This window comes from Pseudochaenichthys georgianus, chromosome 21, assembly GCF_902827115.2.
Source record: "Pseudochaenichthys georgianus chromosome 21, fPseGeo1.2, whole genome shotgun sequence".
NCBI classification, from domain to species: Eukaryota; Metazoa; Chordata; class Actinopteri; order Perciformes; family Channichthyidae; genus Pseudochaenichthys; species Pseudochaenichthys georgianus.
Genome location: NC_047523.1, coordinates 1,069,941 through 1,088,912, shown reverse-complemented (window position 1 = coordinate 1,088,912; position 18,972 = coordinate 1,069,941). Strand labels below are relative to the sequence as shown.

Genomic DNA, 18,972 nt, shown 5'->3' with positions numbered 1-18,972 from the left:
AGCAAAACTAGGGGCTGAATCTAATCAGCCCTAACTATAAGCTTTATCAAAAAGGAAGGTCTTAAGCGCACTCTTAAAAACGGATAGGGTGTCTGCCGCCCGAACACAAACTGGAAGCTGATTCCACAAATGTGGAGCTTGATAAGAAAAGGCTCTGGCTCCCATTGTACTTTTAGAGATTCTAGGAACAACCAACAACCCTGCATTCTTGGAACGCAATGCCCTAGTAGGACAGTAGGGTATAATGAGTTATTTAAGGTAAGATGGCGCCTGCCCATTAAGGGCTTTGTAGGCGAGAAGAAGAATTTTAAATTCTATCCTGTGTTCTATAGGGAGCCAGTGTAAGGCAGCCAGAACAGGAGTAATGTGGTCCCTTTTCCTAACTCTGGTTAGTACACGAGCTGCAGCATTTTGAATCAGCTGAAGCGACTTGATTGACTTCTTGGTACTCCCTGATAATAAAGAGTTACAATAATCCAGCCTAGAAGTAACAAATGCATGGACTAGTTTCTCTGCATCGTTTTGAGGCAAGATATGCCTGATTTTTGCAATGTTAGGTAGATGGAAGTAGGCGGTCCTTGAAATTGATTTTATGTGGGCGTTAAAGGATAAATCCTGATCAAATATAACACCAATATTCCTTACAGTCTCACTGGAGGCCAAATTAATGCCATCCATAATTAGTATATCTTTAGATCATTTGTTTCGTAGATTCTTCGGGCCAAGTACAATAACTTCAGTTTTGGTCGTGTGTAACATCAAAAAGTTTAAGGTCATCCACGTTTTTAAGTCCTTAAGGCAGTCTTGAATTTTATTTAGATGATTAATTTCATCAGGCTTGATTGATAAATATAGTTGAGTATCATCCGCATAACAATGAAAGTTTACAGAATGATTCCTTATAATATTGCCTAACGGAAGCATATATAATGTGAACAAAATAGGTCCGAGCACTGAGCCCTGTGGCACTCCATAGCTAACTTTGGTTTGCGTGGAAGATTCATCGTTAACACGTACAAACTGAGAGCGTTCAGATAGATAGGACCTAAACCAGCCTAAAGCAGTTCCTTGTATGCCAACTAAGTGCTCTAGTCTTTGCAATAGGATATCATGGTCGATAGTATCAAATGCAGCACTGAGATCGAGCAAAACAAGAATAGAGTCCCTTGTCTGAGGCTATTAGAATATAATTTGTGACTTTAACCAGAGCTGTCTCTGTGCTATGATGTGTTCTAAAGCCAGACTGAAAGTCTTCAAATAAATCATTGTTTTTTAAGTAATCACACAACTGTTTTGCGACCGCTTTCTCAAGAATTTTTGAGAGGAACGGAAGATTAGAAATAGGTCTATAGTTGGCTAAAACCTCTGGATCGAGGTTGTGCTTTTTAAGAAGCGGTTTTATCACTGCTACTTTGAATGATTGTGGAACATAGCCTGATAATAAAGACATATTCATAATATTTAATAAAGAAGTGCTAATTAATGGAAAAACTTCCTTCAACAGCTTAGTTGGAATTGGGTCTAACATGCACGTTGATGGTTTAGAAGAGAGAATCATTGAATTTAATTGTTCAAGGTTTATAGCTGAAAAGCATTCTAGTTTACTATCTAGTGTAATATTAGAACTTACGTTTCCGGGAGCTGTTGATAACACTATACTGGTCAAAGGCAAGAGGTCATTACTTTTGTTTCTAAGAGTAACAATTTTATCGTTAAAAAAGCACATAAAATCATTGCTACCGAGTGCTATGGGAATAGAAGGCTCAATGGAGCTGTGGCTCCATTGAGACAAGTAATAGAATAGAGACAAGTCCCTTGTCTGAGGCTATTAGAATGTCATTTGTGACTTTAACCAGAGCTGTCTCTGTGCTATGATGTGTTCTAAAGCCAGACTGAAAATCTTCAAATAAATCATTGTTTTTCTATCTATCGATCTATCAATAACTATCTATCTGTCTATCTCTATATCAATATATCTATCTATCTATCTCTCTCTCTCAATCTATCTCTCTATCTATAAGGAACCACAGTAGACAAAAGCGTTGCTATAGCAACATGTCATGTTTACGCTGCATTTTCTATGAGGTAAATATTACCCGCTGGCGGATATAGGTATAAATGGCAATTTTTTGGGCGATTTTTTCAATCTGACTTCATATTGACATTTTTTAACAACAGAGGGTGCCACATAACACACTTTCAGGAAAAGTCACGGACTGGGAGATCTTAATATTCTATTGAAAAAAAGTTACATTCAATCAAAAAACAGCTGCGGGTAAAATTGACCCATTGGCGGTTCTAGTGTTAAGGACGCAAAGTCTACCCATGTGCAGCCTCGACATTTCCCCCAAACCAAGGACGCGGCCTCGGTGGAATTTCAAGTATGCTGGAGATTGGAACAGTCCTTCGGCGGCACTCGATGATAGCATCCTTGAAATATTGGCTTGGAAGCCAGTATCCTCGAGATTGAGAAACGGCCAGTGTCTTTAATGGTTGCATGTATGCATATGGTAGTGGCACTGTGTTAGAATGCAGGGGAAGGATATCCATTCATCCTCTCATTTAACATCACTTTAAGCGGTTTTAGATGTGTTTACTTGTAAAAGAAAATGGGTGCAGCAGAACAAAAATAGAGCTATTCTAAAAAGTTATTATACCTCCAAAAGAACGGAAAGGATTGAAGAAGACACTAATAATAACCAATACAAATAAGCGAGTAGGGTTTGGAATAGATACTGTCATTGTGCGACAGTTTATGCTGTTTTTCTGAGATGTCCCCTGTCATGTAGAGTAATGAGCTCTATTTTTGAGGAGGGCTTAAGCGAAGGAAAACAACCGACTTGCCCCAGGGCCTGTGCACTAAACAACAGCTCAGTTTGTTCTCTCTTTCATATTCTCATTATATTCTCTGTTGAAGCCCATTCTGCCATTGTTCAGTTGCTGCATATAAAAATAGACAACAGCGTGTAGAATAGAGAAGTGTTGCTCAGTGCTTATTGTTATCGCTACAGTGGATGCAGTGCATCATGGGTATTGCATCCATTGTGATTAGGCCTTTGAATGTAATTGCACGTTTGTATTGTTCTCCCTGCAGATGGGACAAATCAACCCCACTGTCAGACTGTATGTGGTCACTCTGGACGGCAGCTCCCTGACTACTGAGCTGAGACCTCCTGACAGCTTTGAAAAGAGGTATGATTACACACATCTTAAATATGCATATTCAGAATCACCATCAGAATACCTTTATTCGTCCCACAGAGAGGAGATTTACATTGTTACAGCAAGTAAAGCGCCAAAGAAAGCTTGATATTAAATAAGAGGCATGCATATAAATAGGGATGCTCCGATCGATCGGTCACCGATCGAGATCGGCTGATACTCACTCTCTACCGATCGATCGGTGCTCTTAGAGAGCACATTTCATGCCGATTGCGAGAGCCGATCACGAGAGCCGATTGCATGACGTTAAATACATGACACTTTTCTCTGTGTGCGGCAAAACAAGCTCGCCAAAATGGCTTCACCGGTCTGGCATTATTTTAAGGTGTCGGAAAAAGACAGTAAAATAGCGGTATGCAACGTGTGTGAAGCAGATCCTGCAGCTCCGCCCGCTGAGACGGACCGGTGAGCGGAGCGACACACACAATAGTTAGACCTACTTAGCTATTGTATCTACCTCTGGAACAAGCTAAACTAGTTATAAATATATTTATTCTTCACTGTCGGATCAGTCATTACTGGATCAGTGAGCTGCATGAGATACTGACAGGCTGTCAGGAGGGAGAGAGGGGGAGAGAGAGAGGGAGAGAGAGAGGGAGAGAGAGGAAAAGAGAGCGCTTCCACTCATCTCTCCCGTGTTATTCTCCAAAGTGAATGTAAACTTGAATAATGTACATCATTTGAATGTAATAATTAAGTTGATTGTTGTTTGTGGAAGCTCCAGTGAATGAGCCCCATTCACTGAGTTTTAAACATCACTTTAAATGGAAGATTTAAAGTGATGTTTAAATCTTCCATTTAGGCCCCGCCCACTCGATCGGATCGGCGATCGGTATTGGCCGATACTGATTCCGGCGATCGGCCCCGAAATTGGCGATCGGAGCATCACTACATATAAATATTAAAGATACAAGTAGAAGTTACAACATTTACAAAATACACATCCAGTAACAGTTTTGAGCTAGCGGCCAGGTGAGAGTATTAAGGTTCAAGTAAATATTGCACAAATACATATTTATTGCAGAAGACGTATTGAATGATCTAACTAAGGGGTGCCATTATATATATAATATTTATGAATACTATTTATATTGCAGATAAGAAGTATTTCGCAACAGGGGTGTTATAGTATTTGTTGTTATGTGTGGGGCGTCTACCGGGGTGATTGTAAAGTCTGATGCTGCAGGAAGGACGGACCTTAGTAGTATTTTGTATTAGTTAGTGCTTGTGGTGGAAATTCCACACTTCATCACCCTGTTACACATAAATACAATGTTATATATACAGAGGAGACACAAGGGGGGGGGGGGTCCCAGCTAGGGAATCCACATTACAGTCCCAAGAAGGGTGGGGGGCAGACAGAAGGGGAAGCACAGCATGTTAATTACAACCCTAACATCCATATGATAATTGTCTGACAATGGTCAGGGCGACAACCTTCTGTCTGAGAACATTTCATAGCCAGGAAACCTTCATAGATATTGAATCACTGTACATTCCCATCATAGTGCTCACTGATTAGTATTACTATGTGTTTTCCAGTGAGTACTACGTCACCATGGTGAAGTGGGTGAGGCTGGACAGGCTGAGTGTGCGCTGGGTGAACCGGGCTCAGAACATGTCCATACTGTCCCTGTGTGATGTCACAACGGGGGACTGCACCAAGGTCAGGAGATGTTAATGTTGGTAATTGTTTAATCCTCCAGAATGAATGATATAAGTTTTGCACTGACTTGATCTTCCCAACTCAGAAACACGTGATGACTTCAGAGAAGTGGCTCGATCGCCAGGTGAGTGTTCAGAGGGGCTCCATTATCTTTGATAACCCTTTGTATTAGTCTATGAATGAACTGTTTAAGGCGGGGGTTCCCAACCTGTATTGTGCCAAGGACCGGCAGATCCATTAAAACAGAATCGCGGACCGGTTTTTAATTTTAATATTTACTCACCAGCAAGTAGCAACAGAGACTAATTGAATGTAACAACCAGAACAAATACTATAACAATATGCATACAAAACATATTAACAACGTTTAAAACAAAAAAAGAACCGGTGTCATTTTTTTGTTTTTCGGAAAAACAGAAAAACAGAAAACCAAAAAACAGACATTATTATGTTTTTTAACCAAAACGAGAAAACAGATCAATTTACGTTTTGGTTTTGTTTGTATGATTTACGGATAATCCAGTGAATGCTGGGAAACGAGGAGAAGGCACATTATGAAGGAGATGTCCGGTCGCCAGGGTGTGTGTGTGTGTGTGTGTGTGTGTGTTTTCCTTCTATAAAACAGCTGTGTGCAGCAGATACAGTGAGAGTCCCTGACATGAATTCATAGATCAAGGCAGACTGGTTTACTCTCCTGTTTTGCCAATCCGGTGCTTAAACAAATAGCTCTACACCCCCGACATGTCCTTAAAATGAAGTCCGAGTTTGAAATATATCTCAAATAATGTAGCCTATGCACTGCATTTCTCCAAATAAACATAACAGTCTGCAATGAAACGGTTGTCTCCTGTGCGCTCCTCTTCTTACTTGGCGCACCGGTAACATTCTCGCACGAACGAGAGGCTGAGACCCTGAGCCGCCGAATCCCTCGGAACATCATAAAAGCCATTTTCAACTGTTTTCTGGTGGAAGTTTAACTAGGCTACTGGATGAAATAATATGACTGGTATAGGTGCGAACATTAAACACTTTTTGAAAAAAATATTATGATAAAATATTACGATAAACTCACAGCTATTTTGCGGCCCGGGGGTTGGGAACCCCTGGTATAAGGCATCTATTCTCATAATGCACTGGGACACACTGGCCGGACTGGTAGCACTAAATGTGTGTCTGAATCCAATAATAGAAGTTATGTTTGAATGTCATCAGGTTGTAAACAAATCTCCGTTAACATTATAGGTGATTTTCTCTCAGCTCACGGCGACGCTGGGCGCAAGGTCTTGCAATGAAAGCAGCTAGCTTGTTTTGTTTCTATGGTTACCTCCCCTGCTAGCCTGCACCGCTGAATTAGTTTGCGTCGAAAAGTCAGTGGAAATCAAGTTCAAAGTTGAAATGATCTGACCAGTGCTCTGCAACCATTGGCAGCGCGTCGGTGCAGTTGGGCCGTGGGACCTCTGCTGATGTGAATGCAACCTAACGTTTTGCCACTGTTAGCTAGCTTACATTCCCTCGGATAATTGTGTCATGTAAGTTTTCTAATTAAGTGCGGAAAGTGAACTTATTTGAACAATTTGAATGACACCACATTTTGGAAATATTGAGAAACACTGGGTTAAGGACAATGTTAGTGTTCAGAGGGAACGTTTTCTGAATATGAAATAACAGCCAAGAGTATAAAAATAATTGCAGTAAAATAAATCCATCAATAGCTACTTAAGAGTAGAGCAGATCAGAAAACAGGGAGGTTTTTAATCAAACTATGATGTATTAAAGAGGCAGTCGTTTGCTTTAGTCGTTTAGTCGTTAGTCGTTCCCTTCCCTGTAGTGTGTTCTATATGTAACTGTGCATGTAAATGGTCTGCAAAGGCTAACATCCATGTGCTCCCTCCAGAGGCAGTTTCACCATAGGGTGAACAGAGGTGCTGCAGCACTGAGACACATAAAGAACTTTTTGAACATTAAAGCATGGAGACATGTCCCAGCAGAGACACTACATACAGATATACACCTGAACATCAGCAGGAGAGGACTCTTTAAAGTAGAGACACTACATACTGATATACACCTGAACATCAGCAGGAGAGGACTCTTTAAAGTAGAGACACTACACACTGATATACACCTGAACATCAGCAGGAGAGGACTCTTTAAAGTAGAGACACTACATACTGATATACACCTGAACATCAGCAGGAGAGGACTCTTTAAAGTAGAGACACTACATACTGATATGAACCTGAACATCAGCAGGAGAGGACTCTTTAAAGTAGAGACACTACATACTGATATACACCTGAACATCAGCAGGAGAGGACTCTTTAAAGTACAGACACTACATGAACATCATCAGGAGAGGACTCTTTAAAGTAGAGACACTACATACTGATATACACCTGAACATCAGCAGGAGAGGACTCTTTAAAGTAGAGACACTACATACTGATATACACCTGAACATCAGCAGGAGAGCACTCTTTAAAGTAGAGACACTACATACTGATATACACCTGAACATCAGCAGGAGAGGACTCTTTATAGTAGAGACACTACATACTGATATACACCTGAACATCAGCAGGAGAGGACTCTTTAAAGTACAGACACTACATGAACATCATCAGGAGAGGACTCTTTAAAGTAGAGACACTACATACTGATATACACCTGAACATCAGCAGGAGAGGACTCTTTAAAGTAGAGACACTACATACTGATATACACCTGAACATCAGCAGGAGGACTCTTTAAAGTAGAGACACTACATACTGATATACACGTGAACATCAGCAGGAGAGGACTCTTTAAAGTAGAGACACTACATACTGATATACACCTGAACATCAGCAGCAGAGGACTCTTTAAAGTAGAGACACTACATACTGATATACACCTGCACATCAGCAGGAGAGGACTCTTTAAAGTAGAGATTCTACATACTGATATACACCTGAACATCAGCAGGAGAGGACTCTTTAAAGTAGAGACACTACATACTGATATACACCTGAACATCAGCAGGAGAGGACTCTTTAAAGTAGAGACACTACATACTGATATACACCTGCACATCAGCAGGAGAGGACTCTTTAAAGTAGAGATTCTACATACTGATATACACCTGAACATCAGCAGGAGAGGACTCTTTAAAGTAGAGACACTATATACTGATATACACCTGAACATCAGCAGGAGAGGACTCTTTAACGTAGAGACACTACATACTGATATACACCTGAACATCAGCAGGAGAGGACTCTTTAAAGTAGAGACACTACATACTGATATACACCTGAACATCAGCAGGAGAGGACTCTTTAAAGTAGAGACACTACATACTGATATACACCTGAACATCAGCAGGAGAGGACTCTTTAAAGTAGAGACACTACATACTGATATACACCTGAACATCAGCAGGAGAGGACTCTTTAAAGTAGAGACACTACATACTGATATACACCTGAACATCAGCAGGAGATGACTCTTTAAAGTAGAGACACTACATACTGATATACACCTGAACATCAGCAGGAGATGACTCTTTAAAGTAGAGACACCACATACTGGTATACACCTGAACATCAGCAGGAGGGGACTCTTTAAAGTAGAGACACCACATACTGATATACACCTGAACATCAGCAGGAGAGGACTCTTTAAAGTAGAGACACTACATACTGATATACACCTGAACATCAGCAGGGAGGACTCTTTAAAGTAGAGACACTACATACTGTACTGATATACATCTGGACATCAGCAGGAGAGGACTCTTTAAAGTAGATACACTACATACTGATATACACCTGAACATCAGCAGGAGAGGACTCTTTAAAGTAGAGACACTACATACTGATATACACCTGAACATCAGCAGGAGAGGACTCTTTAAAGTAGAGACACTACATACTGTACTGATATACACCTGAACATCAGCAGGAGAGGACTCTTTAAAGTAGAGACACTACATACTGATATACACCTGCACATCTCTACAATAAAACAGTTTAGTGCAGGATGTGCACAGATATTAATAGGAGGAGGTGCAAAACAGAAAAACGAATTAACCTTTATTTAAACATTAAATAACAGATTAAGGTACAAACAAACAAAGTACTTAACGTCTAATATATTGCTTTCCTGCAATGTTAACTATGTTGAAGCACTTATTTTAACTGATATTATACACATTAATTATACTCTTATGTATGTAGATAGAATAAGAAATGTGCAGAATATGACAGTTTAATGGTGGAGGTACACATATTGATAGATGTCTTGTAATGCACTGTTGAGGAACCTGTGACCCAAGTGTTTCATTCATTGCATAACTACACCGTAGTTGTGTATGATATGTCAATAAACCTTTGGAAATCTTGAAAGGGATGTGCAAAATAGCCATAATATACAGTCTTTAATTAACTATTAGTAGAGAATAACGAGTAATGAATATACTTTATTACTTGTTTCCATTCATGTCAATTGCAGATACATGTTTAGTCTTCTCAAGCACAAGTATCAAATATCTCTCCTGATTGTTGGCACTTGACAATCACCTTACCTGAATTTTACTCAGGTGTAACTAAAGTCTCATTTAAGGGTTGTTTATATTTCACATAATGAATCAGAATCTGCAAAGTAACTCAAATAAATGCAGTGGAGTAAAAATACCAGGTTAACCTCTGAATTGTAGTGGAGTAGAATTACAAGGTAGCAATGAGCTGTCATGTGGGTATATATTAATGCTATATATTGATGCTGCGCATTATGGACACAAGCGATTTTCACCCATGTATTAATTATATGTTTTACATTTGATAACACCAATGTGTTTAATAATGGCAACTTCTAAATGTGGGAAAAACGAAAACGTTCAGTAGAGACGTCCCATAGAACATTTTGAGAAACACAATAGCCAGCATGTGTAGTTCTGGGGGGGCGTTCGATTCCAGTTTTGGATAATCTGGCGTGGTTTCATTCCATTTCACACAGCTGTTTGACGCTCTGCGTAACCTTACGGGGACTGTAGTCCTAAACGATAGCTGGGGATTATGGGTAGTGTAGTGTCTTCGGCCATCCTAAACTCAGAAATGTTGACAATCGCAATGATGCTCGAAATGTCCCTTATAGGCCTACGTCTGTTTCCGGTTATTTTTATTTTGAAATTCAGTTCCTGACGGACACCAAAAAAGCCCGAGATTATGGAATTAAACCAATAAATAAAAGCAAGGATAATTGTGTGTTATTGGTGAGTAAATAACAGTGTGTTATTTTGAAAAGAATAACAAATTAGAAGGAAAGAAATATTTAAAAATACAGATTTCAGTATCCTGAGGCTCTGAGCCCCATTTCTTTTCCTCACAGACGGCAGCAAAAGTCCGAAATTATACGATTTAAAATAAAAGCAATAATTGTGGCTTGATATTGAGTAAGAACATGTTTTTATGAACCACACAGCTTCCGGTCTTCCACGACCCGACCGGAGAAAAAGACGTGCTGCAGCCTGCAGGCAGGAAACACGTTACCAGTAGAAATACATTGCTTTTAAAATCGTGCTGTGCAACACGAAAAAAAGGGGCAAATCGTGATGGTGAACACGAATCAATAGATTAAAAATCGTGTTGGTGAACACGAAATGCCGTGAGACTGGGTTGGAACATCAGCAGGAGAGGACTCTTTAAAGTAGAGACACTACATACTGATATGAACCTGAATATCAGCAGGATATGTCTTTATGGCATGACTACAGAAGCTAGAAAGCAGCCTGTAGCTTTTTGAACTCATGATATGAACATGTGTTTTACATTTTCATTTAACCCACTAATAAAACATTTAACATGCAACTGTGTCTGGTTCCCTGTTCCAGGAGCGTGTTGTTCTACAAAGCAACAACTATTAATGGCAGTTTCTATATTTTTTCCCCAGAATGAAGAGCCAGTATTTTCCAAGGATTGTACAACATTCTTCATCACGCTGCCATTAAAACAAGGAGGCCACGGGACATTCAGCCACCTCACCATGATCTCTAACCAAGTAAACTACTACTAACTTTGAATGAAATAATCCATTCATTGAGGTGCTTTAACTGTTAAATGTGTCTTTCTTCTTTTAGTCCTCTTATCTTTCCCAAAGGCCTTTAAATTATTAATCCTGTTCATATGATTCTATTTTCAATGATATTCTTACCACACTTACTGAAACACCAGTGGATTAGGAATACCGAATGAGAGTGGTACATTAGATGAACCGGAGGCTAACAGACTCATTTCATCTCTGCAGAGACAATGAGTGGAACACGAGTTTGAGAAAGTAAGAGCTGGGTGAAATGAAAGTAACCTCAGCATGTAGGCATGTGATGTTAACCTGCTGTACTGCTCCTCAGTCTGAAGGTCAAGAGGTCAACCTGCGCCACCTGACCTCCGGAAGCTGGGAGGTGTCTCACATTCTGGCCTATGATGAGAACACACACTCAGTGTAAGCAGCAGCTATTACGCCACACAACACAAAGTGGTATATTTATGTGTAATCCAACATAAACGTGGGAATAAAAGGTTCATTTGATGTTTTTCAGATACTTTCTGAGTTCAGAGGAAGGGTCAACCCAACAACAATTGTACAGGTAATATATCCACATACATTAGATATGGAGAACATTTTGACATTTTAGGGAATTCAGTTATTTGCTTTTTTGCTGAGAGTTGGATCAACAGCACTCTCAATGAGACCTTTACTGTCATATCACAGAACACACTGGTTTTCACTATTTGTTTTGCCCTAACAAGTGAGTGGTATAGACTAGTTTCCATCTCATTGAAGCGCACATTTAAGAACTATTTTTGTAAATCTGCAAAAGAAAATAAATAATATGCATTTCCATGAACTCCTGTTCTGTGAATATGAGGAGTTGGTCCATGAAGATAAACAGCTGGGGGGGTAAGGCTGCCATTAAACCACGGAGCAAGAGGCTTTAAGGAACTGATTTAATCCAATCAGCAACAGCCAACTCTCAACCATTAGAACATGACAGTATGCGGAGAATATTATGTAAATATGTGTGTATGTCTGTTTCACGCATACATTAAGGACCACAGACACCGGCTGTCTCTCCTAGCTTCATGCATACTTACATTCCATACATTAAAAACACCTTTTCATTGAGTTGTCTCATCCTGCCGGCGAGAAACACACTGATTGTGTGAGAAGATTCCAATCAGCTTCTCTCGTCCTCACAGAGTCTCCACTGTGGACCCGTTCCATAAAGAGTGCCTCTCCTGCGCTCTCTTCCAATCAAAGTGCTCGTACTACGACGCCTCCATCAGCCCTCAGTATCAGAACGTCCTGCTGAACGGCAGAGGTACCACTGTGACCGGCTGTGACATCATCACTGTGTGACACCGACTCAGCAGCTTCTACTTTGGTTCACTTGTAACACACTCACATTGTCATGTTGTCACCAAGGCACTTCCATAAAGCACTTCAAAGTGCTTTATGGAAGTGAAAGACATTAAGAGCATAAAACACATTATAAACATTAAAAAGCTAAGATAAGGCTGAAATATTATTTTAGCAAAATATCTCTTCTGTCTTTATTTCACATATAAGAGTTCTAACAGACAATTATACTTACATACAAATGTACAATCTGCAGCCTATTGCCTCATCAATTTATGATATGTTCTTATTTTAAATGTCTTCAGGTTCACTGTCTCAGAAACACTTAACATCTTTGATACAAATATGTGATACAGTTTCATTTATTCCCTCCAGGTCCTGGAATACCCAGAACTACTTTTCACAGACTGAGTGATATGACCAGTAAGTACTCAGTACTAAGAACCTATTTACTGTTGACTTATTTTACCAAATTGCAATAGTTATGTATTATAGATGCACATTTTTTTGAGCATGAGTATGCCAACAAAGAGAATTCATCAAGTGTTGGGAAATTGAGTGACTCAAATCAGCTGAGAAAAAGCGCTAAGTCAACAGAAGATGTTTACAGTACTTATGACCCCAACCATTCCCCCACTCACACAGGCTCACCATTGGAAGGTACTCATATCACATCTTTAGGTTCTATGCTGATTTGTACTTTGACACTTGACATATACATGTTTTCATCATTTCTCAACAGCTAATAGGCTAGCAGGAAATGAAAGGAATAAGTGATTCAGAACTCTCCATTGTTAGTGTTGCAGCTTCCAGTTTTCTTCAAACTAAAGTAGTTCTAATTCTGGCCCTTTCTCCACAGAGCACACGACTGTTGAGGCCAACACGGTGCTCAGACTTGCTCTCAAAAACAGGAGAATGCCAAAGTGGGAAAGAAGAATTGTACAAATCAACGACTTTGGTATGACATTGCAATCATATTTAACAATGCGCAAGCCTTTAATATGTGTATTGTATTCTTTACCTTGCTCCATGTTATCATTATTACCACCACTATCACCATGTAACATCCAACTCGTTGTTATCTTTATTCTTGTATGTTAAAATTCAGTAGCAACCCATCATATAACGGCTAGATATACCATTACATAACGATTACTCTTAATTTAGCAGGACCTCAAAATGTATCAAATGACAATGAATGACCACAGTGATAAACATCCATGCTGACGCGTGCATGTTAATGACAGGTGTCGTGTCGTGACAGCGTTATGCACATCCCCTTCAGAAAAAAGAGTATTGGCATAAGTGACTTTATCTGTCAATGTAACTCAAGGCCTTAAATCACAAGCAAAGTGCTCCATCTAAAGTATTTCACATCTTCTATTATCTGTCAAGTTTACAGTCCTTGGTCCTTTGTCCCCTGCAATACTGACTAGTCACAAGGTCAGCGGCAGCAAATAAAGACATACATAGATACAATTAGTACATAACTAAGCTGCTTGAGACTTTTTGACTGTGTTGGTATACTCAGTTAAAATTGAACTCCAATACAGCAAACATGTTTTAGTGAAATATAAAATGTAATCACCTAAATATATGTTTTGTATTTGCTATCCACGAGTGTACATGTAAAAAACAAAACATTTTTGGAACAAATATGTGGCCAAGATATTAGCCTTGCGGGAAATAATCTAACTTGTAAATCAGGCTTTTCCAGTCCTCCACCCATGAAACCTTAGTTTCTTTTTAACAGGGTACTGAGCAAACTAGAACCCGTTGACTTGCTGGTGACAGTAATAGTTTGCAGGACAGTACCCGCCCATCATCGGGACAATCAGGATCAGTCACATCTAAATGTCAGATATGCAGATCCGGATACACAGCGCGGAGCTAACAGGTGCAGCTCTTTGAGATGATTATGAAACAGACCTGGAATCAGAAAGGCAGCCATATATTGTTTCAATTGGAGGGGACAGTTTGCCATATGGCTTCCTTTCTCCAATCTGTGTTCACATTAGAGGGGACAATGTAAAACAGATCAAAGGCCTTTTGAGTAGAAACACAGTCACCTGGGAGTCCTGTCATTACAACTCAGACAGGCCTGTTTCCCATCAACAACCATGTTCTTTTCAGGAGGACTGTGGGGGTTCAATCCCAGCCCCAGGAAGTGAGTCAGGTGTTGAAGCAAATGTGACTATTGGCCAAACGGTGGTACAACACTTCCGTGTCAGTTTGTGACATCATTGGGCAAAAAAAGTATGCTCCACTGAGCAACCTTGATATCAATGAACACGGCCCTGCCTTTTCTCTGTACATCCATAGTCAGGGTTGGGCTGTAACCAGTGGCGGCTGGTGGAAAATATGTTTTGGTGGTCCGGGGGGATCCTCCCCCGGAAAACATTTTTGAGAAATGACCCCTTAAATTATGATTTATGGTGATGTTAGAGGGGAGGACAAATTGAGGCTTAAAAATATGAGATAATCCATAATCTTCAGTGTGGTTAGTTAAACCTGCAGAACACTGGTGCACACTCAAATGATTTAATTCCCTTTTAAAATCAGGAGACTGTGTGTGTGTGTGTGTGTGTGTGTGTGTGTGTGTGTGTGTGTGTGTGTGTGTGGTGTGTGTGTGTGTGTGTGTGTGTGTGTGTGTGTGTGTGTGTGTGTGTGTGTGTGTGTGTGTCATACTTGCCAACCCTCCCAATTTTCCCGATTTCATAGCCCTCTCCCGGTTTCCTCCCGGGGTCATATTTCTCCCGATTTCTGACAAAATCAGATTTACTCACAACTGTTTCCACTTCCACAGCTACACCATTGTTTGGTTTCCATGGTAGCGCGTCTCTTTAGCAGCGCGCACAACTCAAAGTTTGAGAGGGTGAGGAAGATGAAAACTGAACAAGAATCGACAGCTCCACCCTCTGCTCACTCATTTCCTGTAACACACAGGTCCAGCCCACACATATGCTCCATGGTGCTACAGGCACTGCCCACATAGGCTCCGTGGTGCTACAGGCACTGCCCTACAACTACAGTAAGCATGTACATGTTAATCTACAGCTCCGGCGATCCACTAGCACCGGAGTCTCCACCTGCAGACCCAGCCATCCTCGACAACTACTGTAGCGTCACCTTGGATACGAGTCCAAACAACTCACAGACACACAGGCCAGGGTGCTGACAGGGCGCCCTTTGAGCATCAGATCTGACGATGCTGATTGGCTGAAATTATGTTTCGGCGGCATAGTTTACAGATAGCAACAGTCAGCTTGTTGGCTGCTGCTGCTCTGGCTGAGGGTCCTTTCTACCGCCCGGACGAGAGAGGGTAATGATGCACGCTGCGGCCAGGCAGGAAACTTGTGACTTATCAGTAACTTTAGACATCGTAACACCATTTTAAACGAGATGTTATTGTAGATTATACATTTTACTGATACCAACTATATATGTACCTTGTTCATTCAAAATAAAAAAAAATTAAAAAAATGTTTATATATTTTTAATTTATTTTTAATTTAATGACAATCAAACATATGGGAAGAGGGGGGGGCGGCGCCCCTATGGGCCGGCCGCCACTGGTTGTAACGGAATGTAACAACGTTACATAATCAGAATACAAAAAACAAGTAACTGTATTGTATGGAAGCCTGTTTGCTCCACAGGAAAACAAATTTAAAAAATCCTGTAAGTCAATATATTGACTTACCATCTCAATATATTGACTTGTATTAGTAAGGAGCATGCCTGCTCATTCCCTGGCTCTCAAAAGAGTTTGGATGGCTGTTTTTATTAAAAAGTACAGGCTGCATATCTGTTCTCAGCCTTGGAGAAACTTGACATGTTTTGGTATGTGTCTGAACCTCTTTTCAGTGGTTCATTAATAAAACAGATAGTTCAACGTGTGCCTACTTTGTTCACGTACTGTTGAGGTGCATTTCAGTACTTGTGTGCTATAATGTATTTACAAAGTGTGAAGAGGAGGCAACTTTAGAATAGGGAACCTGTTCAGGTCAATTGGAGTCAAACTACTAGCTTATTGGTTATGAACAAGACTTCATTTTAAAATAGGGAACATATTCTTAGATTTAAGAATTAGAGGGTTATTGAGGAAAAACTCTCAACTAATGGCGTATTACTTGTAGAATATGGTCATGTAGAATAAGGCATTAATAAGTGTTTTATAATGATTAATAACCAGTTGATGGTGAATTTGTGTACCTTAATATAAAGTTGTACCGCTTATATAATGAACATTCTGTATTTTACATAATTGTTTTGAGAGAGAGAGAGAGAGAGAGAGAGAGAGAGAGAGAGAGAGAGAGAGAGAATATAATTCATTATATTTAGAGGAGCCTTTCAAAGCACCCAAGGACACTTTACAATTCATAAGATATTCTAAGGAAAGGTTCAAGTCAGTACAAAAGGACTATAACAGGAACATGTTGGGAAACAGGAGACATAGCACTATAGGGAGTAGGCTGATCTGAACATGTGGGTTTTGAGGAGGGACGTGAATGTGGTGTGTCAGACTGTCGGATGTGAAGGGGGAGAGAGTTCCATGGGAGCAGATAAAAAGCCAGAGCCCCCATTGTGAATAGGCGGAGGGTCGGGACAGTTAGCAGGCCAGCAGAGGAGGAGCGGAGGGAGCGAGGGGGGGTAGGAGGTCAGCGAGACAGGTGGGGGCCAGGTTGTGGAGGGCTTTGAATGTGAGCAGGAGGGCTTTGAAGTCTATCCGGTATCGTACAGGTAGCCAATGCAGACGGGTGAGGATAGGGGTGATGTGGTCAGAGGATGGGGGGGGATGAGGTCAAAGGATGGGGGGGGATGAGGTCAGAGGATGGGGGGGGTGAGGTCAGAGGATGGAGGTGATGAGGTCAGAGGATGGGGGGGGAGGGAGGTCAGAGGATGGGGGGGGTGAGGTCAGAGGATGGAGGTGATGAGGTCAGAGGATGGGGGGATGAGGTCAGAGGATGGGGGGGATGAGGTCAGAGGATGGGGGGGGTGAGGTCAGAGGATGGAGGTGATGAGGTCAGAGGATGGGGGGGATGAGGTCAGAGGATGGGGGGATGAGGTCAGAGGATGGGGGGTGAGGTCAGAGGATGGGGGGGGTGAGGTCAGAGGATGGGGGGGTGAGGTCAGAGGATGGAGGTGATGAGGTCAGAGGATGGGGGGATGAGGTCAGAGGATGGGGGGGTGAGGTCAGAGGATGGAGGTGATGAGGTCAGAGGATGGGGGGATGAGGTCAGAGGATGGGGGGGGTGAGGTCAGAGGATGGGGGGGTGAGGTCAGAGGATGGAGGGTGATGAGGTCAGAGGATGGGGGGGATGAGGTCAGAGGATGGGGGATGAGGTCAGAGGATGGGGGTGTGAGGTCAGAGGATGGGGGGGTGAGGTCAGAGGATGGGGGGGTGAGGTCAGAGGATGGGGGGGATGAGGTCAGAGGATGGGGGGGTGAGGTCAGAGGATGGGGGGGGGTGAGGTCAGAGGATGGGGGGGATGAGGTCAGAGGATGGGGGGTGAGGTCAGAGGATGGGGGGGGTGAGGTCAGAGGATGGGGGGGGATGAGGTCAGAGGATGGAGGTGATGAGGTCAGAGGATGGGGGGGTGAGGTCAGAGGATGGAGGTGATGAGGTCAGAGGATGGGGGTGATGAGGTCAGAGGATGGGGTGGGTGAGGTCAGAGGATGGAGGTGATGAGGTCAGAGGAGGGGGGTGGGTGAGGTCAGAGGATGGGGGGTTGAGGTCAGAGGATGGAGGTGGTGATGAGGTCAGAGGATGGGGGGATGAGGTCAGAGGATGGGGGGGTTGAGGTCAGAGGATGGGGGGTGAGGTCAGAGGATGGGGGGGGGGGTGAGGTCAGAGGATGGGGGGATGAGGTCAGAGGATGGGGGGGTGAGGTCATAGGATGGGGGGGTGAGGTCAGAGGATGGGGGGGTGAGGTCAGAGGATGGGGGGGTGAGGTCAGAGGATGGGGGGGTGAGGACTTGGTGATGAGGTCAGAGGACTTGGTGATGAGGTCAGAGGACTTGGTGATGAGGTCAGAGGATGGAGGTGATGAGGTCAGAGGACTTGGTGATGAGGTCAGAGGACTTGGTGATGAGGTCAGAGGACTTGGTGATGAGGTCAGAGGACTTGGTGATGAGGTCAGAGGACTTGGTGATGAGGTCAGAGGACTTGGTGATGATCCGGGCAGCAGAGTTCTTCATGATTTGAAGTGTATTGAGGAGTTTGATGGAAGACCTGAGAGCATGGTATTACAATAGTCAATATGGGATGTGAGGAATGCAGGAACCAGACTTCAGTGCGGATCGAGAACAGGGCGGGGTCTGGAGCAGAATGCCGTCTGGGTGCTGGTTGTTATGCGGGTGCAGATGAGAGGGAGCTGTCCAGAACCAAGATGTTGGTTTGAGTTGAGTTCTTGATAAGCCATTAAAACAGTAAAATGCGTGTCTCCTGTTCACCACAACATACCCATCTGCTATGGAAAAATAAAGTATTCCAAAAGTATTCTGTATTGAATACGTTACCTTTTAAGACACGTAACTGTATTCGGATTCGAATTACTTTCAGAGCCATGTATTCAGTATTCAGGCACTAATTACATTTACAAAGTAACCCTCCCAACCCTGTCCATAGTTACATCACCTGTATGATATTTCCCATGCAGGTCATGGTGCTCTTGCAGTAGTGTTGG

At 42.0% G+C, this 18,972-nt stretch overlaps 1 protein-coding gene across 1 annotated transcript in view; it reads left to right on the top strand.

Annotated features, from left to right (window-relative positions):
- Positions 1–18,972, top strand: part of LOC117466834 (inactive dipeptidyl peptidase 10-like) — a 104,203-nt gene that overhangs the window by 72,027 nt on the left and 13,204 nt on the right. The window contains exons 11-19 of the mRNA XM_034110310.1: positions 3,095–3,192; positions 4,765–4,888; positions 4,974–5,012; positions 10,817–10,924; positions 11,274–11,365; positions 11,463–11,510; positions 12,124–12,245; positions 12,659–12,706; positions 13,143–13,241. Coding sequence (XP_033966201.1) covers positions 3,095–3,192; positions 4,765–4,888; positions 4,974–5,012; positions 10,817–10,924; positions 11,274–11,365; positions 11,463–11,510; positions 12,124–12,245; positions 12,659–12,706; positions 13,143–13,241 — 778 coding nt within the window. The remainder of the gene's footprint in view (positions 1–3,094; positions 3,193–4,764; positions 4,889–4,973; positions 5,013–10,816; positions 10,925–11,273; positions 11,366–11,462; positions 11,511–12,123; positions 12,246–12,658; positions 12,707–13,142; positions 13,242–18,972) is intronic.